The 18662-nt window shown below is 34.8% G+C and overlaps 2 protein-coding genes across 6 annotated transcripts in view; one reads left to right on the forward strand and one right to left on the reverse strand.

Moving 5' to 3' along the window:
- The window catches only part of LOC119085767 (homeotic protein proboscipedia), a 73201-nt gene extending 55278 nt beyond the window's left edge, over positions 1-17923 (forward strand). For 2 of the 4 annotated variants that reach the window (XM_037196252.1, XM_037196255.1), the window contains 5 exons: positions 7507-7664; positions 14253-14367; positions 14426-14572; positions 14641-14798; positions 14857-17923. In XM_037196252.1, coding sequence (XP_037052147.1) covers positions 7507-7664; positions 14253-14367; positions 14426-14572; positions 14641-14798; positions 14857-15783 — 1505 coding nt within the window. In that variant the 3' untranslated portion in view covers positions 15784-17923. The remainder of the gene's footprint in view (positions 1-7506; positions 7665-14252; positions 14368-14425; positions 14573-14640; positions 14799-14856) is intronic. The other 2 variants (XM_037196253.1, XM_037196256.1) reach the window with 1 other exon arrangement.
- Positions 2400-3603, reverse strand: LOC119085768. Of its 2 annotated transcripts, XM_037196258.1 has the most exons (3): positions 3195-3603; positions 2624-2901; positions 2400-2545 (listed from the first exon to the last, which is right to left on the reverse strand). In XM_037196258.1, exons 1-3 carry the CDS (start codon positions 3483-3485, stop codon positions 2494-2496), a joined length of 621 nt encoding a protein of 206 aa, XP_037052153.1. In that variant the 5' UTR covers positions 3486-3603; the 3' UTR covers positions 2400-2493. The 2 variants fall into 2 exon arrangements, with proteins under 2 accessions (XP_037052153.1, XP_037052152.1); XM_037196257.1 differs by having other exon boundaries at positions 2400-2901; positions 3195-3602.
- Positions 17924-18662: the final 739 nt, after the last annotated feature.

Below are 18662 nucleotides of genomic sequence, written 5' to 3' on the forward strand. Positions count from 1 at the left end.
GGAGACTTCAATTTCATTTCAGTTTGAAATTTTACTTTTGTTTTTAAGTAACTTTCGATGTAATATTAATGTGTGATCCTCCAGATCATACTATCCCAGTAGACGTCGTTGGTATATGCCGTCCATAGATTTCGTACCGTCCATGATTTTCCTATACCCTTGACATGGCGCATCACACCTTACCGTGATTTCATTAGAGCGCACGGCATTTATGGATGATCGCAAATATCATTCAGCGACATATTCCAAAATATTCCAGTCTTTATAGGTCTCAGTTCAGTAGGGTTCCCATTTTTCAATTTTGAAAAAGAGGACATTTCGGCGTCAAAAAAGAGGACAAAAAGAGGACGCCTTCACATTCAAAAAAGAGGACGAAAAGTGAATTTCTGACGCGGAATTACAACGACTGTACATTCACTTTGTGCAACTATTGTGTAATTTACACCACAGTTCATGCTGAAAACAAAAAATTCAAAAATGCTCTGTGCAATATGCACTGAAATAGTCCTGATATTCTTTTGGATTCCTTCTGAGTGATAACATCCACTCCATATTATCTGAATACCGAATTTGTTTTACCTTATCATTGCGTGATCTTTGGTATTTCACACAACGCTACACTATTTTCTTTCTGGTAAAATTACTAACTTTTGTTTTAATGTAAGGAAAGAATTAGGTAAAGAATGCGAGCGGAGCGAGCGATTTTTTTTTTTTTATGAGAAGAGTTTGTTGTATTACCTTTTAGAGATTCTCTGACAGAGAAGAACATTAGTTAATGCCGCGCAGCGAACATTTTTCGTTTTTTAGGTATTAAATTTACTTAAAAAAGAAGACCTGAAAAAAGAGGACAAAGAGGACGTTTTCATCAAAAAAGTGATGTTCTTAGAATTTTTGTAAAAAAGAAGAACGAGACGAAAAAAGAGGACATGTCCTCTAAAAAGAGGACGAATGGTAACCCTACAGTTCAGTCCCCGACTTGTCACGACATTCTAAATATTTGTATATAAAACAGAAAGTGTCCGTTGCCGTTGATAAAATGAATATAAACATATGTGTCGTGTATATCACCATCAAATCTCGTGTGTACCGTACGTAACATACACAATATATCTAATTATACAATGCTTGAGAAAAATATGTCAAAGTGACAAAAATGTGGCGGAAAAGAAGAAATCAATCATTCTCTACTCAAACTATATAAATACATGCCATGTATCTACTGTAACAGAGTAATAAAAAAAAATCATCCTTGTAACATAATGCAAGCATATACATACACCGTACACTGTAATGTGCGTATACACACATATGTGCTTCAGTGAACGATAATACTGTGTAAAAATCTGTATTTCTTTCTAATGTCAGATGATACGATATATTAATGTAGGAAGAAAGAAAAAATACGAAAATGTATTTTCAACATAACATCCGATGTTTCTGTGATTTTGTGGGCATATGTGAAGGTTATCGTGAATTCGAAGAAACAATTGTTGTGGGCTACAATTTCTTTCGACTTCTTTTCAACTAATAATTGTATTCGGGAAAAAATAACTGATTCTATCGAACAATACCTAATGACGTCGAATGGCCGCATTTGGACAGGGCAAAAAAAAAATAACTGGAACCATTAATTGTATTGTTCATTCCATACAATGTATTGATTAGTGCGGTTTATTTCAAATATACTCCATACTTGTGCGGTCCTTTATGTAATTGCGTTAGGCTTTGAGATTTTCGGGATTCTTTCTTGTTAGGCTTGAAAAGTTACGGAACAAATTTTGTTAAAGTAAGTAAATAGTAGATCAGTTCTGACAGAAAAAAACGATCGTTAGATGATAAGTTTATCGAATCAGGTAATGGATATAAATTCCAGCTTGTTTAGAAACTCTTTGTTAAGTTTCACTGGTGACGATTTTGACACTTCTTTCATATAAAATATGTCAAAATCTTCACTTTGGATAACGAATTTTTTGTTACTGAACGAGTTCCAAATAATCTAAATCGTTGTTTCTTGCAAACCGACCTACTATTACTAGACCGACCTTACGTATCACTGAGTCCAGAAGGTAACCAAGAAACCCAGCTAAATTCTGTTATGATGTTATGAAGCAAATTTCATCATCATTTTTGGCTTGGAAATAACCAGGGAAAATAGTATCAAAATTGATGAGTTTTCTGCGACACTGACCCTGACCCCATTTCAACTACACCAAAAAAATTGCTTCCATTGTTTTGCGTCACATCATTATTGTAATTTTACTGTTCACAAATTAAATCGTAGACTGTGGCAGTGCAACTCATACCTTCTTCTTCTTGACTTGACAAATCCACAAAGACGGAGTAGAACTTTGGACGTTGCGCTCACTCTCCAACACATGTAGACAAATGAAACTCTAGCATTATGATCAAACGAATGTTTTAATCAGAGGAATTTGCACAAAATGTGCGACTCATTATAACGTCCTGATTGTCCTCATCCTTACTCGGTGACTCTCATTCGACGTCAGCACTGCGACGTCTTCTGCTAGGAGGTTCGCCATCACTTTCACCGTTTCTCTCAGGCGCTTCAATAATAGTTGACAAATTGGGAATTGATGATGCGAGCTCTGTATGCTTGCTTCTTGAATCTCGACTTGCACGCCGACGCCTCTGTGTTCCACGACTCATCTGAGAATGGCTAGACAATTGCCGATTACTTTGTCTCGTGGTTGATTGCTGAGAACTGCTGGGTGGATTTGGACTTTCCATCGGGATATCTTGCTCACCTGAGAGATTATTGATATAATCGTGACAATTAGCTTTAAGTGCCAACATCTTTGGATCGTTGAATATCTTTTCTTGTATTGCTTTATTCTGTTGTTGTTCGAACGCGAACAGCGATATCTCATCTACATTATCGTACTGAAAGTAGAATCAGAAAGTTCAGCGCACAGTGACAACGTTCAAAGATTATAATAAATTGGACAAAGTTGACCGAACGTCCTTTCGGTCATGTGAAAAGTGAAGCGATTTATAAAACGCTCTTCAGATGCCTTGTGCTACACACAAAATCGAACGAAAATGTTTCTGTCCAATCATGTGACAAGACTTAAGGAAAGCCATCTGAAAACCGTTCCGAATTTGCTCCAGTTTTCAAATGCCCGACAGTCTGTGAACTTTCACGATGGAAAATCAAAGGTTGAATTGGTACTCACATTTCTTGGACGACGTGGTGGATATATTCGTGGATTATGAATTCGTGATATAATCATCGCAATAGCAGGCGTATTCTGTATTTTTTCGTAATTGTTAAGGTTCGGAACAATGTCGTCCCAAAATCTGTCGAACAATGCGGTCGGTGTTTCTTGACAATTGTAGTACTCTTTAAACTCTTTCCAAGGGTGTTCGAGGTAGACCATACCATACCCATAGTAAGCATACTCGATCATCGCATCGTCCAACGACAAGTCACTCAGCTCAAAACAGTCAGTCTCGAGGGCAGTCATTTTATTTACAGGAGCTTTGCTTTGCTTGGGTAAAGTGTGATGAGATGCGCAACTTTTTTGTGTTATGCATATCTTGACAGATGAATTAAAGTTTTTTATTTTATTTAGCACTTCCGCTTCGTACACGTGCGTTTGATGCACTACACTGTTAAATTTAAAAGTTTATTTTTAAGCAATTCTATTTTTCATGTGTCGGGGCCGAAAATGAGGGAGTTTTGAGATTTTTCTCTGGTTTTCGACCCCTAACATGACATTTTTTTTGAGTATCTGTTTTGGACGACTGATTTTAGGCATTTTCGCCTAAACAACTCGCCAAATTGCCTAAAAGCAATCGTCCAAAACAGATACACAAATAACTATTGCTTTTCGCCTTGCTTTGATAATTTAGACTTGTTAAATCCATAGAGCTATAAGATGTAAATGAGTACACAGTTCGTGAAAAATGGTTGAAAAATCGACACTGCAAAATGATCGAAAAACAATGGCGCGAAGGTTTAAATGTGCGAATCAAAGTTTCTGTTTTATGTGATTTATTGATTAGTTATTAGTTGAAATTATTTCCTTTTCGTTCTGGGAAGCGAAATATTGAACTTAAACTAATAAATTATGAATTAATTACATAAAACAGAGACTTTTTTTGGTATGTTAAAAACTTTGCGCCGTAATTTTGCAGTCATTTTGCAGAGTGTTGATTTTTCAGTCATTTTCCACAAACTGTGTACTCGCCTTACTCGATAGTTGGCAAGATGGCGTTTTGTCATTTTGTGGCCTGCACATAGACAATCCTATTCTTGAAATATTTAGAAGCCCTGACTCGTATGTCCAATTGTCATACCTGACACATCATGTAAGATATTTCATTTCGAATTAAGAGATAATACACCGTTTGCCAGCTACTTACGAAAATTCGCTGCGTTGCACACAAACACTCACATATCTTTCCGTTAAGCAATTTTATTTAAGAAATGGCTTTTGAAGGAAAAAATCATCGTAAAAAATAAAAACGTTTTTTGGCACATAATCATGCTGATTGTTGTTTGTATGTATTGTATATATACCGCAAAACTTCACCCGCAGAAGTTTTAATTTTTGGAAGAAAAAAAACGAAATCGTTCATCTTTGAACATTTCTTTCGCTTCCTCAACTCAGAAAAAAAAACCAAATCAACATTTTCCACAGCAAATTAAGGTCATTTTTTACGATGAAAATGGAAATTTGTGTATTGAAAAAATGTATTGAATCATGTCTCGCTCGCTCGAAGTTTAATCGAATTTATTTTAGGAAAGAATTTGATTTGGAATTATTTTTCACTGCCCGTTGGTAGATAGGATACACAATTTGTTGGGTATTGTATGGAAAGAACTGACAGTATTGAAGTTTGAGGTATAAGCTTTATCTCAGTCTGAAACTGTTGAATCTACAATTTTTTTTTGTCGTACAAAAGTCATGGCACATACAGAGGTCTGTATTTTCGATAAAAAGGTTTCCAGAAGACGCTTTCCGGATTTGTTCTGAAATTTTTCTCGCAGTTTTTTTTTTCGACCGGTTTATTGGCGGCTCATGGTTGACCTAAAATACTAACTAGCTACGCTAGATGACGCGCTAGATTGTCCCCGTATAATTTTGACTATTTTGACTAACCACTAGCTCAAAATCAGTGCTACCAACACAGGTTTTTTTGTGCCACGAACGTTCAACTTTGTCGCATATATCACTCTTTCATATATGGACATACCACTGTAATTGATCAGGAAATCAAACATTTATAAAATGGAGAGGATTAAGTTGACATCAACAAGATATTTATTCCCCTCTTTTTGCTGTGTTTACTTACCTCAAAAAGTTATATCAAATACCAACGGTTTGGCATGGTTGTACCTTTCTTTCGTGGCACACATGGTACGAATGTGAAGTGTTACTGTAAACATATATAGCGACACGCCATTCAAGAGAAAAGGGTCTTATTATCTTACAGACAGATGTAACAGGTTCGTTAAGCTCACCTCTTTGAACAAATATTTACAAACGACCACAAAATACTGGCCGGTTTGTTATAGAACTTATTTCCATTGAGCTGTGGGCCTTTGTTGAAATACATTTTATACATTTGTTATCGACAACGGCGACAAATACAAAATGGTTGTCTCTGGCTAGTGTTTACATTTACAGCAAAATGTATGTTAAAGCCAATGAAGTCATAGATTTTGTATCAAACTTATTGATACTTTCAACAGCAGAAGCAATAGATTTAATTTCTTTCAATTTGATTGATGAACTCATCAATTCCACTTATGCATATCCGTTCGACTGTATGTTCAATTGATCGGAGTAATTGGTTACTTAAACCCAACCATTCTAATGATCCGAAAGAAAAAAATGCGACTCGTGACCTAGAGAAACCGTTCCATTCCACTTTAATTGTTGCTCGAAACTTTTCGAATAAATGTAATTCGAATACAGGGCCTTCCAATACCAATTAATTGAGAAAGTTCGTCACACATTAACAACCCAAAGTTTCGAAAAACTTTATTTTCCCACTCAAAAGTTCGGTTTAATTGGAAAGAGAACCGAAATGCATTACAACAAACGTATAACTGCTTATTCACTAAACAATACTTAATAACTTTATGATATAATACCTTTATCTGCACAGACAAAATGTTATTCCTTATGTTCGAATGCACGACAATACACAAAATACACCACAAGTGTCTTAGAGTCTTATACCAAAAGCTTTTCGGAAATCATTTAAAGATTCATAGGTTAATCGTTCTATTGTGTGTGGGTATTAGCTTTATTAAGATTGATAAGAGGTGCGATGATTCAATGGACTTAATTTGTTGGAGGGATGAACGAATAGTTTTCATCAGAACTCGGATTTGAAGAGTAATAAAGCAGGGATTTGAAGAGTATACAGCAGGACAACTGTAGCTATTTGAATCCATTGAAAACAGATGACTGTAAAGTTCAATTCCGTGCGCCCTAAAATTAGGAAATATGTCAAATTATTCCCTAATTCTTACGGATCAAGAATATTTCAGAAGTCTACAGTGTCTCTATGAAGCAGGGCTTCATTTTGAGAAAAATTCCGTAAAAAAAAAAAAAAATCAGAATTGCTCATAATTTAGGCCCTGCAATGAACTGTAACTATGCTTCATGATCTCTTTCGCTCCAGACCTTTCAATTAGTTTAATCTTGTAATAAAACAAATCAAATGAACAAAGGTCTTTAGTTTGTGATTTTCTTATTTAAACTACATACGAAATGACGACCTACTGAGAAGCTTATTAGGTCATGAATGCCTGAAACCAATTTCCTTTGTTCAAGTGTACTGATTTGCTACTGGATGTTTGGTTTACCAAACCGAAAAATTGCACCTAAATGACGGGAAAGTAAATTGATTCGCCCACGATTTATTGGTATTACATTCATCTGGAAATGCTAGACAATGATTTCCCCCTGAATGTATAATAATGATTCGTCTGACCTTGAGTAAATTAGTCAACGTCAAAGATTTTTCGTCTTAACTTAATATTCGATGTAGCATTGTGCATACATGCAATTATTTCGCTGAATGAATGGATTTAATAATTTAATTGACTTGCGTTAATTGCCGTTTCGGTCCTTCTTAACGCTTCGTTTGTGTTCCGTTTTGTTGTATATTTCGGTTACGGCAATGGATTTGCAAAAATTTATTTATCGTTTTCATGGGAGTGAAATGCGAAACGTGAACATCAACAACCATTTCGCTCCCCAAATATTTGCGAGAACATTAAACTGCAATCAAGGGATAAAATTTTAACAATCTGTTAAAATTAAACCACATAAAGCAATTAAAATTGAATTTAATATTTTATAAATTTATTAACATAATTCCTCCACCACACATACACATCCACACAACATACATATACTCATACTCTCAATATTACATTTTTAATACCGAACCGTTTCGAATTTGAAATTTTTGAAATGCTAAATAGATTAAATTAATTTTTTTTCCTCTCTCAATTCTTTTTAGCTGAATTCGTTGCGGAAAATGGTTTACCACGGCGATTACGTACCGCATATACAAATACGCAGTTGCTTGAATTGGAAAAGGAATTTCATTTTAATAAATATTTATGCCGACCAAGACGTATTGAAATAGCAGCTAGTCTAGATTTAACCGAACGACAGGTATGTTTCCATCCACTTTTTCATTTGTAATAATAAGTACGACGCATATGGAAAACATTGAGCTATTAGTTGTGCATTCGATTGTTCAATGAAATTTTTTCAATTGCATGCCAGTCTCCATTCCATTCGGATTATTGAACGATTAAACGATCGAAATATTTGGTTAACGTTGTCAATATGACTCTTCCGCATTCAACGTTCGTTCTGAAACCCTCTCTAGCAACCAAACTACTTTTATTAAGGTGAAAGAATTAAGTAGCCTTTGGAATTTACATGTACAGTACAGCGTAGGATAGGGTTTGTAGAATAAAAAGAAATAAGGCGTGAATTTGAGACAGAGAGCTGAGAGTTTGTTTGCTAGAGAGAGTATTGTTCGTTCCTTTCTTTGCCATTACATTTTAGTATCAATTTTTGATCGAAAATTAATTTAAAAAAATCAGTTTGAGAACTGAGGATCATGAACCCAACGCCAGCGGATCGTCTTGTAAAATCCATGTTAATTGGTCAATCATTCGGTCATTTGCAATAAAAAAATAATTTCCTCCCCGTCTAATTTCATACAGTTTGAATGAACCCCTAGCTCTATGTTCATGGTCGTCTGATAGAGATTGTAGACAAAAAAGTGCAATGTCTCCGACTAAATGTGGACATATAAGACAAAGTGTAAACAAATGAAGTAAAAGATTTTCTATCCAACAAGGATCTTCTTTCAACAAGAGAAATAGCAAATTCCGAGGGGTAACTCACTTCTAGATTAAATGGATTAAATGGATTAAATGGTATTAAATGGATTTAATGGATTAAATGGATTAAATGGATTTAATGGATTAAATGGAATAAAAATTGGATTAAATGGATTAAATACGAAAAAACTTCATTTTACAAAATACTGTAAAAGTCTTAAAAATTGTTGATTTTGATCGAACCACGTACTACAACTCATACTACAATGTTAAAAAGCGAAAAAAATCCACTTTTAGGAGTTTTTGGTGTAAAGTGGATTAAATGGATTAAATGGATTAAATAAATTTAATACTATTTTTAACAAAAAAAAATTTAAACGAGCTGGTGATCGTGCAAATCTATTTTTCGCAATTACTTTACAAATTTTTCAGGTGGGTAGCCTAATTATTTCGGTAAAACTAAAAATTTTTTTTTTGAATTAAATGGATTAAATGGATTAAATGGATTTAATGGATTAAATGGATTTAATGGATTAAATGGATTTAATGGATTAAATGGATTAAATGGAAGTGCGTCACCCCTCGGCAAATTCTATAACTAACAACGAAAAATTGAAAAACAATTGCAGTAATTAGAACGCATAGAACGTATCACAATAGAATCTAAATTCTAAATGGCCTTGGTATACCAAGGTTCGCATAACTATAGTTGTATAAAACAGTAGCTACTCTTCATTACCATTTTAATCCAAACGCTACTCTACATTTCTCATATGTTCTTTCAAATTGACTTCGTCACACTAGAGCTACGCAGATGTTTTCTTGTATTGTAATCTTGAAACTGAAATGAAATAAATAAATGAAATGAAATGAAATATGTTAATAGTCAAATACCTACGGGTAGTTAACGCTGGAGGAAAGGGTCGTTAATTCTGGTTCTCTTCAGAAAAGATAAACCAGCTTTTTTTAATAACAGTGACAATTCTACCCTTGACTGATGAAATTTTCTTTCACTTAACTAGACTTTCGTGAACTTATCCTATTATAAGCAGGGCCTTCTTTAAGGGAATTCATTCCCTGAAATTCCTTAATTGTTTTGTCATTTTTTTTCACTTATTTACTTCCAAGTCCACATATTCTAGATTCGACCATGAAGATTTTGGTCGGTCGGCCGTTTTTCCAAAGAAACTCTCTAAAGAAAACTATCAATTATTGCTCTAATGGGCTTAAAGTCTTAGTAATGTCGTAGGTAATCCAAATAAGAAAAGTCGCTGAAGTGTTTGTGGCGTGAGTGGTAGTTGACCCTAAAATTGAGGCAAAATGACCTCTAAGTGTACCACCAGTATTATTAGATTAAATTATTAGATTTTGTTACTTTTTTACCAAATCATTTTCAACAGATGTATACCAAATCTTTTACTTCATTAGTTTTAACTTACACTTTCTATATAAGACCACATAGACCAGAGCGCATCGCTCATATTTTGTCCTCAAATACAAGATAACATATGAGGACATAACAGGCTTTTGTGTTACAACAATTCGAAGAATATTTTTTATCTTAAACTGTATACTGAGGTTTTTGTCGAAGCACCGGCACAATTATTCAAATTTATAAAAAGAATGAATTCTTAAAAGGCATCAACACAAATTTAAATTGTATCTTGCGACTATAGTTTCAGCCATCACACTGACCATTTTCTTTACAAACTAAAAACTCATCAAGCTGCATCGTCATATTTATATCATCATTCATACAATCATAGACAATATTAAAACTTTTCAATTCACAACAACCGAGAATCTAGTTTACCTACTTACTAGTTTTTTCTGGACACAAGTGTAACGAAAAAAAGAAGATTTGGATTGTAATTGTCACTTCTTATTTTTCGACTGTAAAATATTTTTTTTTACAAATGAGGTTTTACGTCTACTACTTCGTAATTGTTTTATTTTCTGTTTTTTGAACACTAATTGTCGAACTTGCCCATAACTACTTGACTTTAGTTTTCCAATGAACCTACTCGGGCCAGTAACTTCCAGCAAAGGTGTCCCAAAAAGTCATCATTTCGACTTTTGAAGTTCTGCTGTCTTCCTAAGGCGAATAGAGAATGTCTGAGGACTGCGGTCTGAGGTCCAATGAATTGGGATTGCGTGAACCGGAGATTTTTTTTTCGGAGATCCCTCATTCAAATATTTTTTGGTCTAACGAAAAGGCTGAAATGTTTTTAGATCTACATCGAAAAATGGAATTTTTAATCCCGTACGAAGTACTGGGGTCTTATAGGTTTACGCATACGTTTGTAACACGTCGAATTGGACTCCCTGAGTAAGGGGAAACCTATTGTGGTTGTCTAGAGATGCCAAATCCGCGAAAAAAAAAATGTCCGTCTGTCCGTCTGTCTGTCTGCACGATAACTTGAGTAAAACGCATCCGATTTTGAAAATTCTTTTTTTTTTCCCGTTTGGTAATGTCAAAAGACAGGCTAAGTTCGAAGATGAGTGATTTTGGATCGACCCCTCCCGAGCTGTGGCCCAATAAGTGCTTTACGGTTTTTCGAAGATATCTCCGGACATTTAAACGTTAAACTTGTAAGTGATACGTCAAATAAAAGGTATTTACAATACCGATCGACAAAAAAAAAGTTTATGGAAATCGGATGACCGACTTGTGAGTTAGACCCCTTGGTGTGAAACAGGCACAGGGCGGCAAGCAGTTTTTGCTTGTAGGTCGGCCACATTTGAACATATTTCGTCTGTTTTAGCTTTATTAGATAGGTATTGACCGTACCAATCAGGGAAATTTTTTTTTATGAAATTATGTTCTCCGGAGCGTGAGCTAGGTCTCTTGGAGTGAGCTCTTATCTGGCTACTCGGAAGTACAGTGAACGTAGTGTATTTTGACAATATCTCGAGTAAATTTTGACCGAATTTCATGATTTTTTTTTTTTTGAAAGGTATTAACGAATGTAAAGCGTCGGTACTATTTCCGGTCTCCTAACAAAATGGCTGCCGGCGGCCATATTGGATTTTAGTAAAATAGAAATATCTTGGGAAAAATGATACTTAGAGAGTTTCTGTTAACATGTAAATAATTTGTTATGTGTGTGGGGTTTCAGGGATTCCATATACGGACATGTATATATACCTATATACAGCTATATTGAGCTATATACAGGCATATAGAGCTATATAATAGCATATTCCTCTGTGAAATGTTTATTTATAGTGAAATATAGTTAAATATAGCGGTATATAGCTGTTTAAATAGGAATTTATGAAATTTGTCTTCGTACGGGGCTGTCTATATTGCCTCCGGCAATTTAGTTGTATATGATAACAAGGCAAAGAGTGGATAATGTAAGTGATTTTAAAGGGAGAATAGTTTTTCAGCAGAGAAGCAAATGAAGTAAGAGAAATGAAGAGTTTCACATTAAAGGCTTTTGATACGAATAGGTGTTTCGTACGGGTCGGCGTTAGCTATGTTTTGTAGAAGGGAATGCGCATTGGAAGTGATACCAAAAAAGATGTTTATGGCAATTGATTGCGGTACGACATTCGAATGGTGTTAAATTGTTTACTTTTCGGTTGGCTGGTGCGAAATTGCTTAAAATTAACCGTTCTGAAGAGATACCAACATAACTTTTTATGTCATGATAAGTATGATAACGTCATAACTTTAACAAGAATGAAATGACGCCGTAAGTGCGATGACAATTCAAAAAGGAACGTGAGAAGGTATTTTTAACGCAGCGGTAAATCGTGTCATTCCCATATAAACATGCATTAAAACTTATTTTTTCGTTCATTTTTCGGACACTCGTCAAATTCAAATTCTAAAGCACACTAACAGCGTGAGTTGGAAATTATTATTATTATCGCACGACAAAATGTCCCAATTCGTTTCCCCAAATCTTCAAGGACATGTTTTCCCTAATTTAACAATTTTCATCACTGTGACGCATCTTTTTTGAATTGTAGAACTTAGCGACATATTTTTGGCCAAGAAATTCTTCAAATCGATTTTTTGCCATGAAGCCGTCCGTGTTGGCTCTTTTTTGGCCAAATGTACAAAAATGTAGGTCAATTAACGGTCCCGTTAATTGATGATCATGTTGTCTTCTACATTTTTTCTCATACTAAGAGGCTTTTTCTGGAATATAGTTCGCTAAAAAATCCTAGCATACGTTAGGAGCAATGTTTTGTTTATAGTGCGTCGCGATATTTCGGCAAATATTTATAAACAAAATCGATTTAAAGAATGCGTCGCGATATTTCGGCACTAGATAAACAAAATCGATTTAAAGAATTTCTTGGTCAAAAACGACTCTTTTTTTCCGAAATTTTTTGGTTCAATTTTGTGCTGATGAAACTGTTGCGTACAAGCACAGAATCACCCTCAGCGATATCAGTTATTTTGTAAGTAGACGCATGGACTTGCGTCACTTTCACCCTTTAGGTTTTTTTGACTGATTTTATGCAACGCAATGCCTAATAATCTCTAAGAAAGTGAAAAATGCATTAAAAAACTATACAAAAAAAACTCGTGACATTTTCCATATTTTTGTCTGTGTTACTAGGCATGGGCGATAATGATAATGATTATCGATAATCAATAATTATCGACTTTTTTTTATCGAAAATTATTAAAAAAATATCGATAATCGATAATTATTGATATTTTGATAATTATCAATATATCGATATATCCTAGGATATATCGATATTTCGGTCCGAAAATCCGATGTTTATCGATATATTCCGAAATATCAAATTATCGATAACGATATGATTAATCGATGATCGATAATTTCTTTCGATTGATACTATCGATAATTTTAAACGTCTCCCATCCCTATGTGTAACCTTAATGTAAATCGACTATGGAAAGGTAATTTATGATAAAACAACGTATGTTACGTATCATAACAAGACAAAATCGGTGTGTTTTAATTTAATTAGTTTCGATTTTCGAGAAATTTGAAAAGAACTTAATCGAACGACATCTTTTTTCTATCCCCTACACGAGTAAACGTATTTACCAGGGAGTTGTCTTCAGCAAGAGAGAAAATTCAGACCATGATTGAAATCTACGGCATAAATAAATCGGTAGACAGGGAGACATTATCAAGAAGAAGATATGCATGTGTTAGTCAACAAATTTCTGGAACGTCAACATTAATGATCCAATAATTGAAGAAAAGTCTTATGCAAAATTGCAAAATTTACGGAGGGTTGAACAACAAAATTTCAGAAGTAAGCTTTAGGATGTAATGTTTTCTAGTCAACTGAACCAAGGTGCCTTTACTTAATTATCTAAACTTTTACTTCTAAAGCCATGAAAAGCTAAATCCGTTACCTTCTCCTGCGAAACAGCTACGAAGCATTTTACCGATGGCGTATATAATTACCGTTCTACCCAAATACCTCACAACCATGGAATTAGATGAAACGGATAAAAGCTTCACTCTAACCATAAGTTTCTGTTTTAAGTGAGAGATGGCGTTCATAGGAAAAGGTGTCATTGCTCATCGAAACGATATAATGATGATGATTGAATGGTTTCGAAAAATTGATGATTTTCAAGCATTTCTCATGGGCTTCTTCGTTGTAAACGGACAAAAACCCAATTCAGAGTACTAGGTGAATCTAGTGGTTCGTCAAGGAGTTACGGTCAATTTTGTAACTAACTTACACGATCACCGACAACTGCTCAGCTGAATTCTCTACCTAACCTCCTATTATTATGGCCCACAAAGAGGTGTATGAGAAGTGATGTGTTACATTTTACACTTCACATGTCGCGTTCTTTTATCAGAATTAAGATGCGACATCTGACAATCCATCTCCTATAAGGATCAATGAAAGTGGACGGAAACTAATCGACATTCTTCCAACATTTCAGGTAAAAGTCTGGTTCCAAAATCGCCGCATGAAACATAAAAGGCAAACATTATCGAAGTCCGAAGATGACGAGAATAAAGACAGTCTCAAAGGCGATGACGATAGTCAGCAGTGTAGTAAGTTTCATATTATGAGATGAGCGGAAAAGTAAACGATCAATAAAATGTAAAAAAGGTACCATCTTTCCAGATTCCAGTTCGAAGAAGTCATGTCAAGGATGCGAACTACCCTCGGATGATGTTCCAGATTCAACGTCTAATTCTCGAGGCCATAACAATAATACACCTAGCGCTACAAACAACAACTCGAATAATGGAAGCGGTAAGAATGGAAGAGACGTTCCGTTTGTCAGTTCTGTTATCATTTTCATTCGTTTCGTTCAAAATTAGTTACACCGAACTCAACGCTTGATACAACTATTACAACAAACACGAATGGTATCACCAACATAAATATTATAAGTGCAGACTCAAGTGTGGCTTCCAGCGTTAGCTTAGACGAAGAAGAGGAGAGCCCAACAAAAACTAAGAAAAAGGAGAATCCACTCGTAATGAGAAGTTTCGTTGGTCTCGTTTGAATGTTCTAACTCGAGTTTATGTTTTTAGGTTCAAGTTGTGAAGAAAGAATCGATGCTGTCGAAGGACCAGTTCTACAACAATATGGATATGTATAGACGTGACAGTGATGCCGCACCAATGATCGGCGATAATTTGTCCGTTACGCCTAATTATTCGCAATCGTCGCATAAATTTAACAAGAACAACGTCACAGCACAAGGTGTACACGACGGTTATCAAACGCACGCTTATTATCGCAATAAACAACCGGACTACTATGGAAAATACGAAGTTGAATTTGCTCATCATCAAAAGACATTAGGCGCGCCCACCCAAGCCGAATATCACTATCAGAAAAACAATTTTCCGCACGCTCGACCCGATTTCCATCATCTAAAAGGTGATTTCCATGCGGTCAAACCGGAGCTTAACTATAAAGTCCATGATGTCCACGGAAAAGCTCACAATTTTCATAGAAATCAAAACTACTATAACCAACACAATGCAACCAATCCTGCAACGCCACAATATCCGAATCAATATTATCACAATGAATACGAAGTGCCACCGATTGGCATCGAATCGAACAACTTTTACGATTCAAAGAACCAAACCAATTACTATGAGAATGTCAACTACTATCCGAACGAATATGCTGCCGAGGCGTATGCACCACCATCTGTTGACAATTGTGATAATTACACTTATCCGCAGTACTTTGAAACGGCTCAGCCGAATCAAATGGTTCATGCCACCGCTAACACTACACAACCGATTCCGACGAACCCGACACACAGCAGCCAACCGACATCGGAGGCCACTTATGCGCAATGTTCGCCATCGTATTCCAGTAATAATACGAATGGCAATCATAACATAGGAAATTTAGAAAACAATTCGAATAGTTCATCCGATTTCACATTTTTGAGCAATTTAGCTAATGACTTCGCTCCCGAATATTACCAATTAATTTAGAATTTAAATTAAAATGAAGAAGGAGGACGAAGAAGAAAACCATTAATTGTGGGTAAAAGTAGCTGTTTGTGTTCAGAAAACAGCAAATTAGATAAATCATGTAATTTTTGGGGGCTACATTTTGTTTTAATCGACATTCGCACGCAGCATAGCAAAATAAGCGAACACAATGTTTTGATCATTGAATTTTTTTCTAAAGTGGTTGAATGAACGATTTGTAATCGAAAGTTTTTCTAGCCTTTCATTATTCGATTTGACTCCAACCGAGAAATTTTCAACGAGTCAGGTCTGATTTATCTTAAAGACATTTTATTGTGTCCATGGGATAAAATACAGATACAAACGAGAATTTTAATGAATAGAATGGTCGCTGTATTCTACTTATCGTTTCATCGTCATTTTGAATCGTCAAAGTATCAAAATAGTTATTTATCTACCAAGGTAGGTATGAAGGTATTTTTTCGCACTAGATGTCGATTGTCGACCCGAGGCGAAGCAATATTAAAATTCATGTTACGGGCGGCTATGTCGTATGTCATCCATAATCGATAGAGGCTAATGAGTTCTTTTATAGAAAAATATGTGTTAAAACCGATGAAGGAATCGATTTTTTGTGAATCTGTTAAACATACTTCGGAAACATCGAATCGAAAACATTTTTGTATTTTGAAGCGAAACCAAACTGTAGACCAAACTTATTAATAGAAAAAGTTAGAACGAAAAGTTTGAAATGATGAGACGATGTCGTGGATGATGTCGTGGATACGCAGATATCAAACCCAGACCGAATTAAATCGTAACGAAATGTGGAAATTTCAATTTCATAAATATTTTCGAAAGTGTTACTGTCTTTTACATTCCAACGAGAATATGTGGAAGCTTTCACAGACGAAACGAGGATCATCACCATAACTATTGAGTCTACTACTACTTCCGCTTTGCTCAGAGCCACGCAAAATCTTTTACTTCATTAGTTTTTTTATGGATTTTGCTATAGCCGTACGTATTACTATAAGTGCATCGCTTGTTTTGTCAATACTGTCGATGACATTGCTGTCTGAATGTTAACCTTTTTCAATTACATGTCCACCACAATCACACCAAAAACCACTTACGCTTTCTCAATAAACTTCAATGATCCCTTGCTACAAAATCGGTACAGTACAATGCAGAACCTATTTTATAGAGATCAGTTTCTTGAAATATCTCGAATTTCTTGAAAGTTTTCTTTAATTTATCGAAAATAGAAATTCGATAAATTTTAAGAAATAGATTTCTCGACAAGACAAAATAGGCCCTGGTATATTGCCGCGCTAAAAACAAAGAATTTGTCTGGCATTACCATAGTCCACACTCCACATCCACATTGACCCAACAACATCAACATCAAACGTAATTTCTCGTGCCACGAGATTCCTCTATTTTCCTCAATTTTTTTTTTCGAATTTGCCATAAATTTCCGTCGTCAAAACGATGCTCGATCCTAATAATTTGGCGTTACAAATTAAAAATTCAATTTTTGTACAATGTCCGCTTATTTTGGTATGTTAGTCACATTGAATGCCGGTAAAAATGCACAGATAAACTGTATAATCTCGAATTAGTTTTATTGCGTTGCAGTCGTTACAATCGTTGCAGTGTACATACAATTACACAGTAAATTAAGTCTTAAAAAATGAATGAGAAAACAAGAAAAGAAACTAAAAATCATTATAAAATTGAACATAAAAAGAAAATGAAATTATTACGACGAAAATGAAACAGTTGAATCCGGAAGAGAACAAACGGGAAGGAAAGACATTTAAATGAAAAAAATATTAATTTCAACAATAAAAAAATTATTAAAAATAAAAATCTATGGATATTAAGCTTAAAAACAAAAACAAACAAAAAAAATGGAAGAAACTTATGCGATTTATTATTTGAAGGAAATGATTTTCTTGTTTCAGTTTTTTTATCACCAATTATTAATTGTTCACGATTCTATTCTTTTTATAAGTTACAATTACAAAACAAAATAATTTTTATGGTTATTATCTTATTTACTTTCAGTAAGAAAAGAAAAGAAAAAAAAAAACATTAGAATTAGGTTAAATGTGGTAAAAAGACACTTTTTAACCGGATCTTATTATTGTTGTGAAATGGGGAATTAAAGTATATTAAAAAATAAATTCACAAATTTTGTGGTAAAGTTTTATTTCGTCGCGGTGACTGAGGTTGAACGTTGTTCAACTTATTAAATCTGGTAATATTTGCAACAATTTGAAACGGTTTGTTCAAATACCTACACACACGGAATTTTGAAAACCGATACATTTTCTAAGGCTGTGTTTTACTTGAGTTTATGATTTCTCCATATAAAAATACATGGAAAATTCACAAAAGAAACAGTTAACCACGAACCAGAAAATGTGTCGGTTTTCAAAATTCCGTGAGTGTACCACTTAAAATTCAAATTATTAATCACTTACGTGCATGCTTTAAAAAAATCGAACTTAAAAGCCTCCGAACGACCTCCGCTATCAACATTTTTTAACTAGCAGAAACGGATTTGTTCCACAGATTTTCATGCTCTATCTATCGCCGAAAGTTTTGGTTGTCCTCCTATATAACTAGACCATAGAAAATCACCTCTCAGCGGACGCCTGAGTTTCTTTGGCGAACGAATAAAACTTGCTGGAGACGATAGACCGTGACCGTGACATATCAAGAGCTGGTGGCTGTGCACATACCCAGTAGAGTTTGAACTTTGAACCACTGACAGTGAGAGTTATCCACTTGGATCCCCCTTTTTACTCTCCGGTTCATCGTACACGTGTATTGTATATTAAACAAATCACGTTTACCGTGAACAGCGCTGGATCGCTACTCGAGGTATC

This window comes from Bradysia coprophila, chromosome X, assembly GCF_014529535.1.
Source record: "Bradysia coprophila strain Holo2 chromosome X, BU_Bcop_v1, whole genome shotgun sequence".
Classification (NCBI taxonomy): Eukaryota; Metazoa; Arthropoda; class Insecta; order Diptera; family Sciaridae; genus Bradysia; species Bradysia coprophila.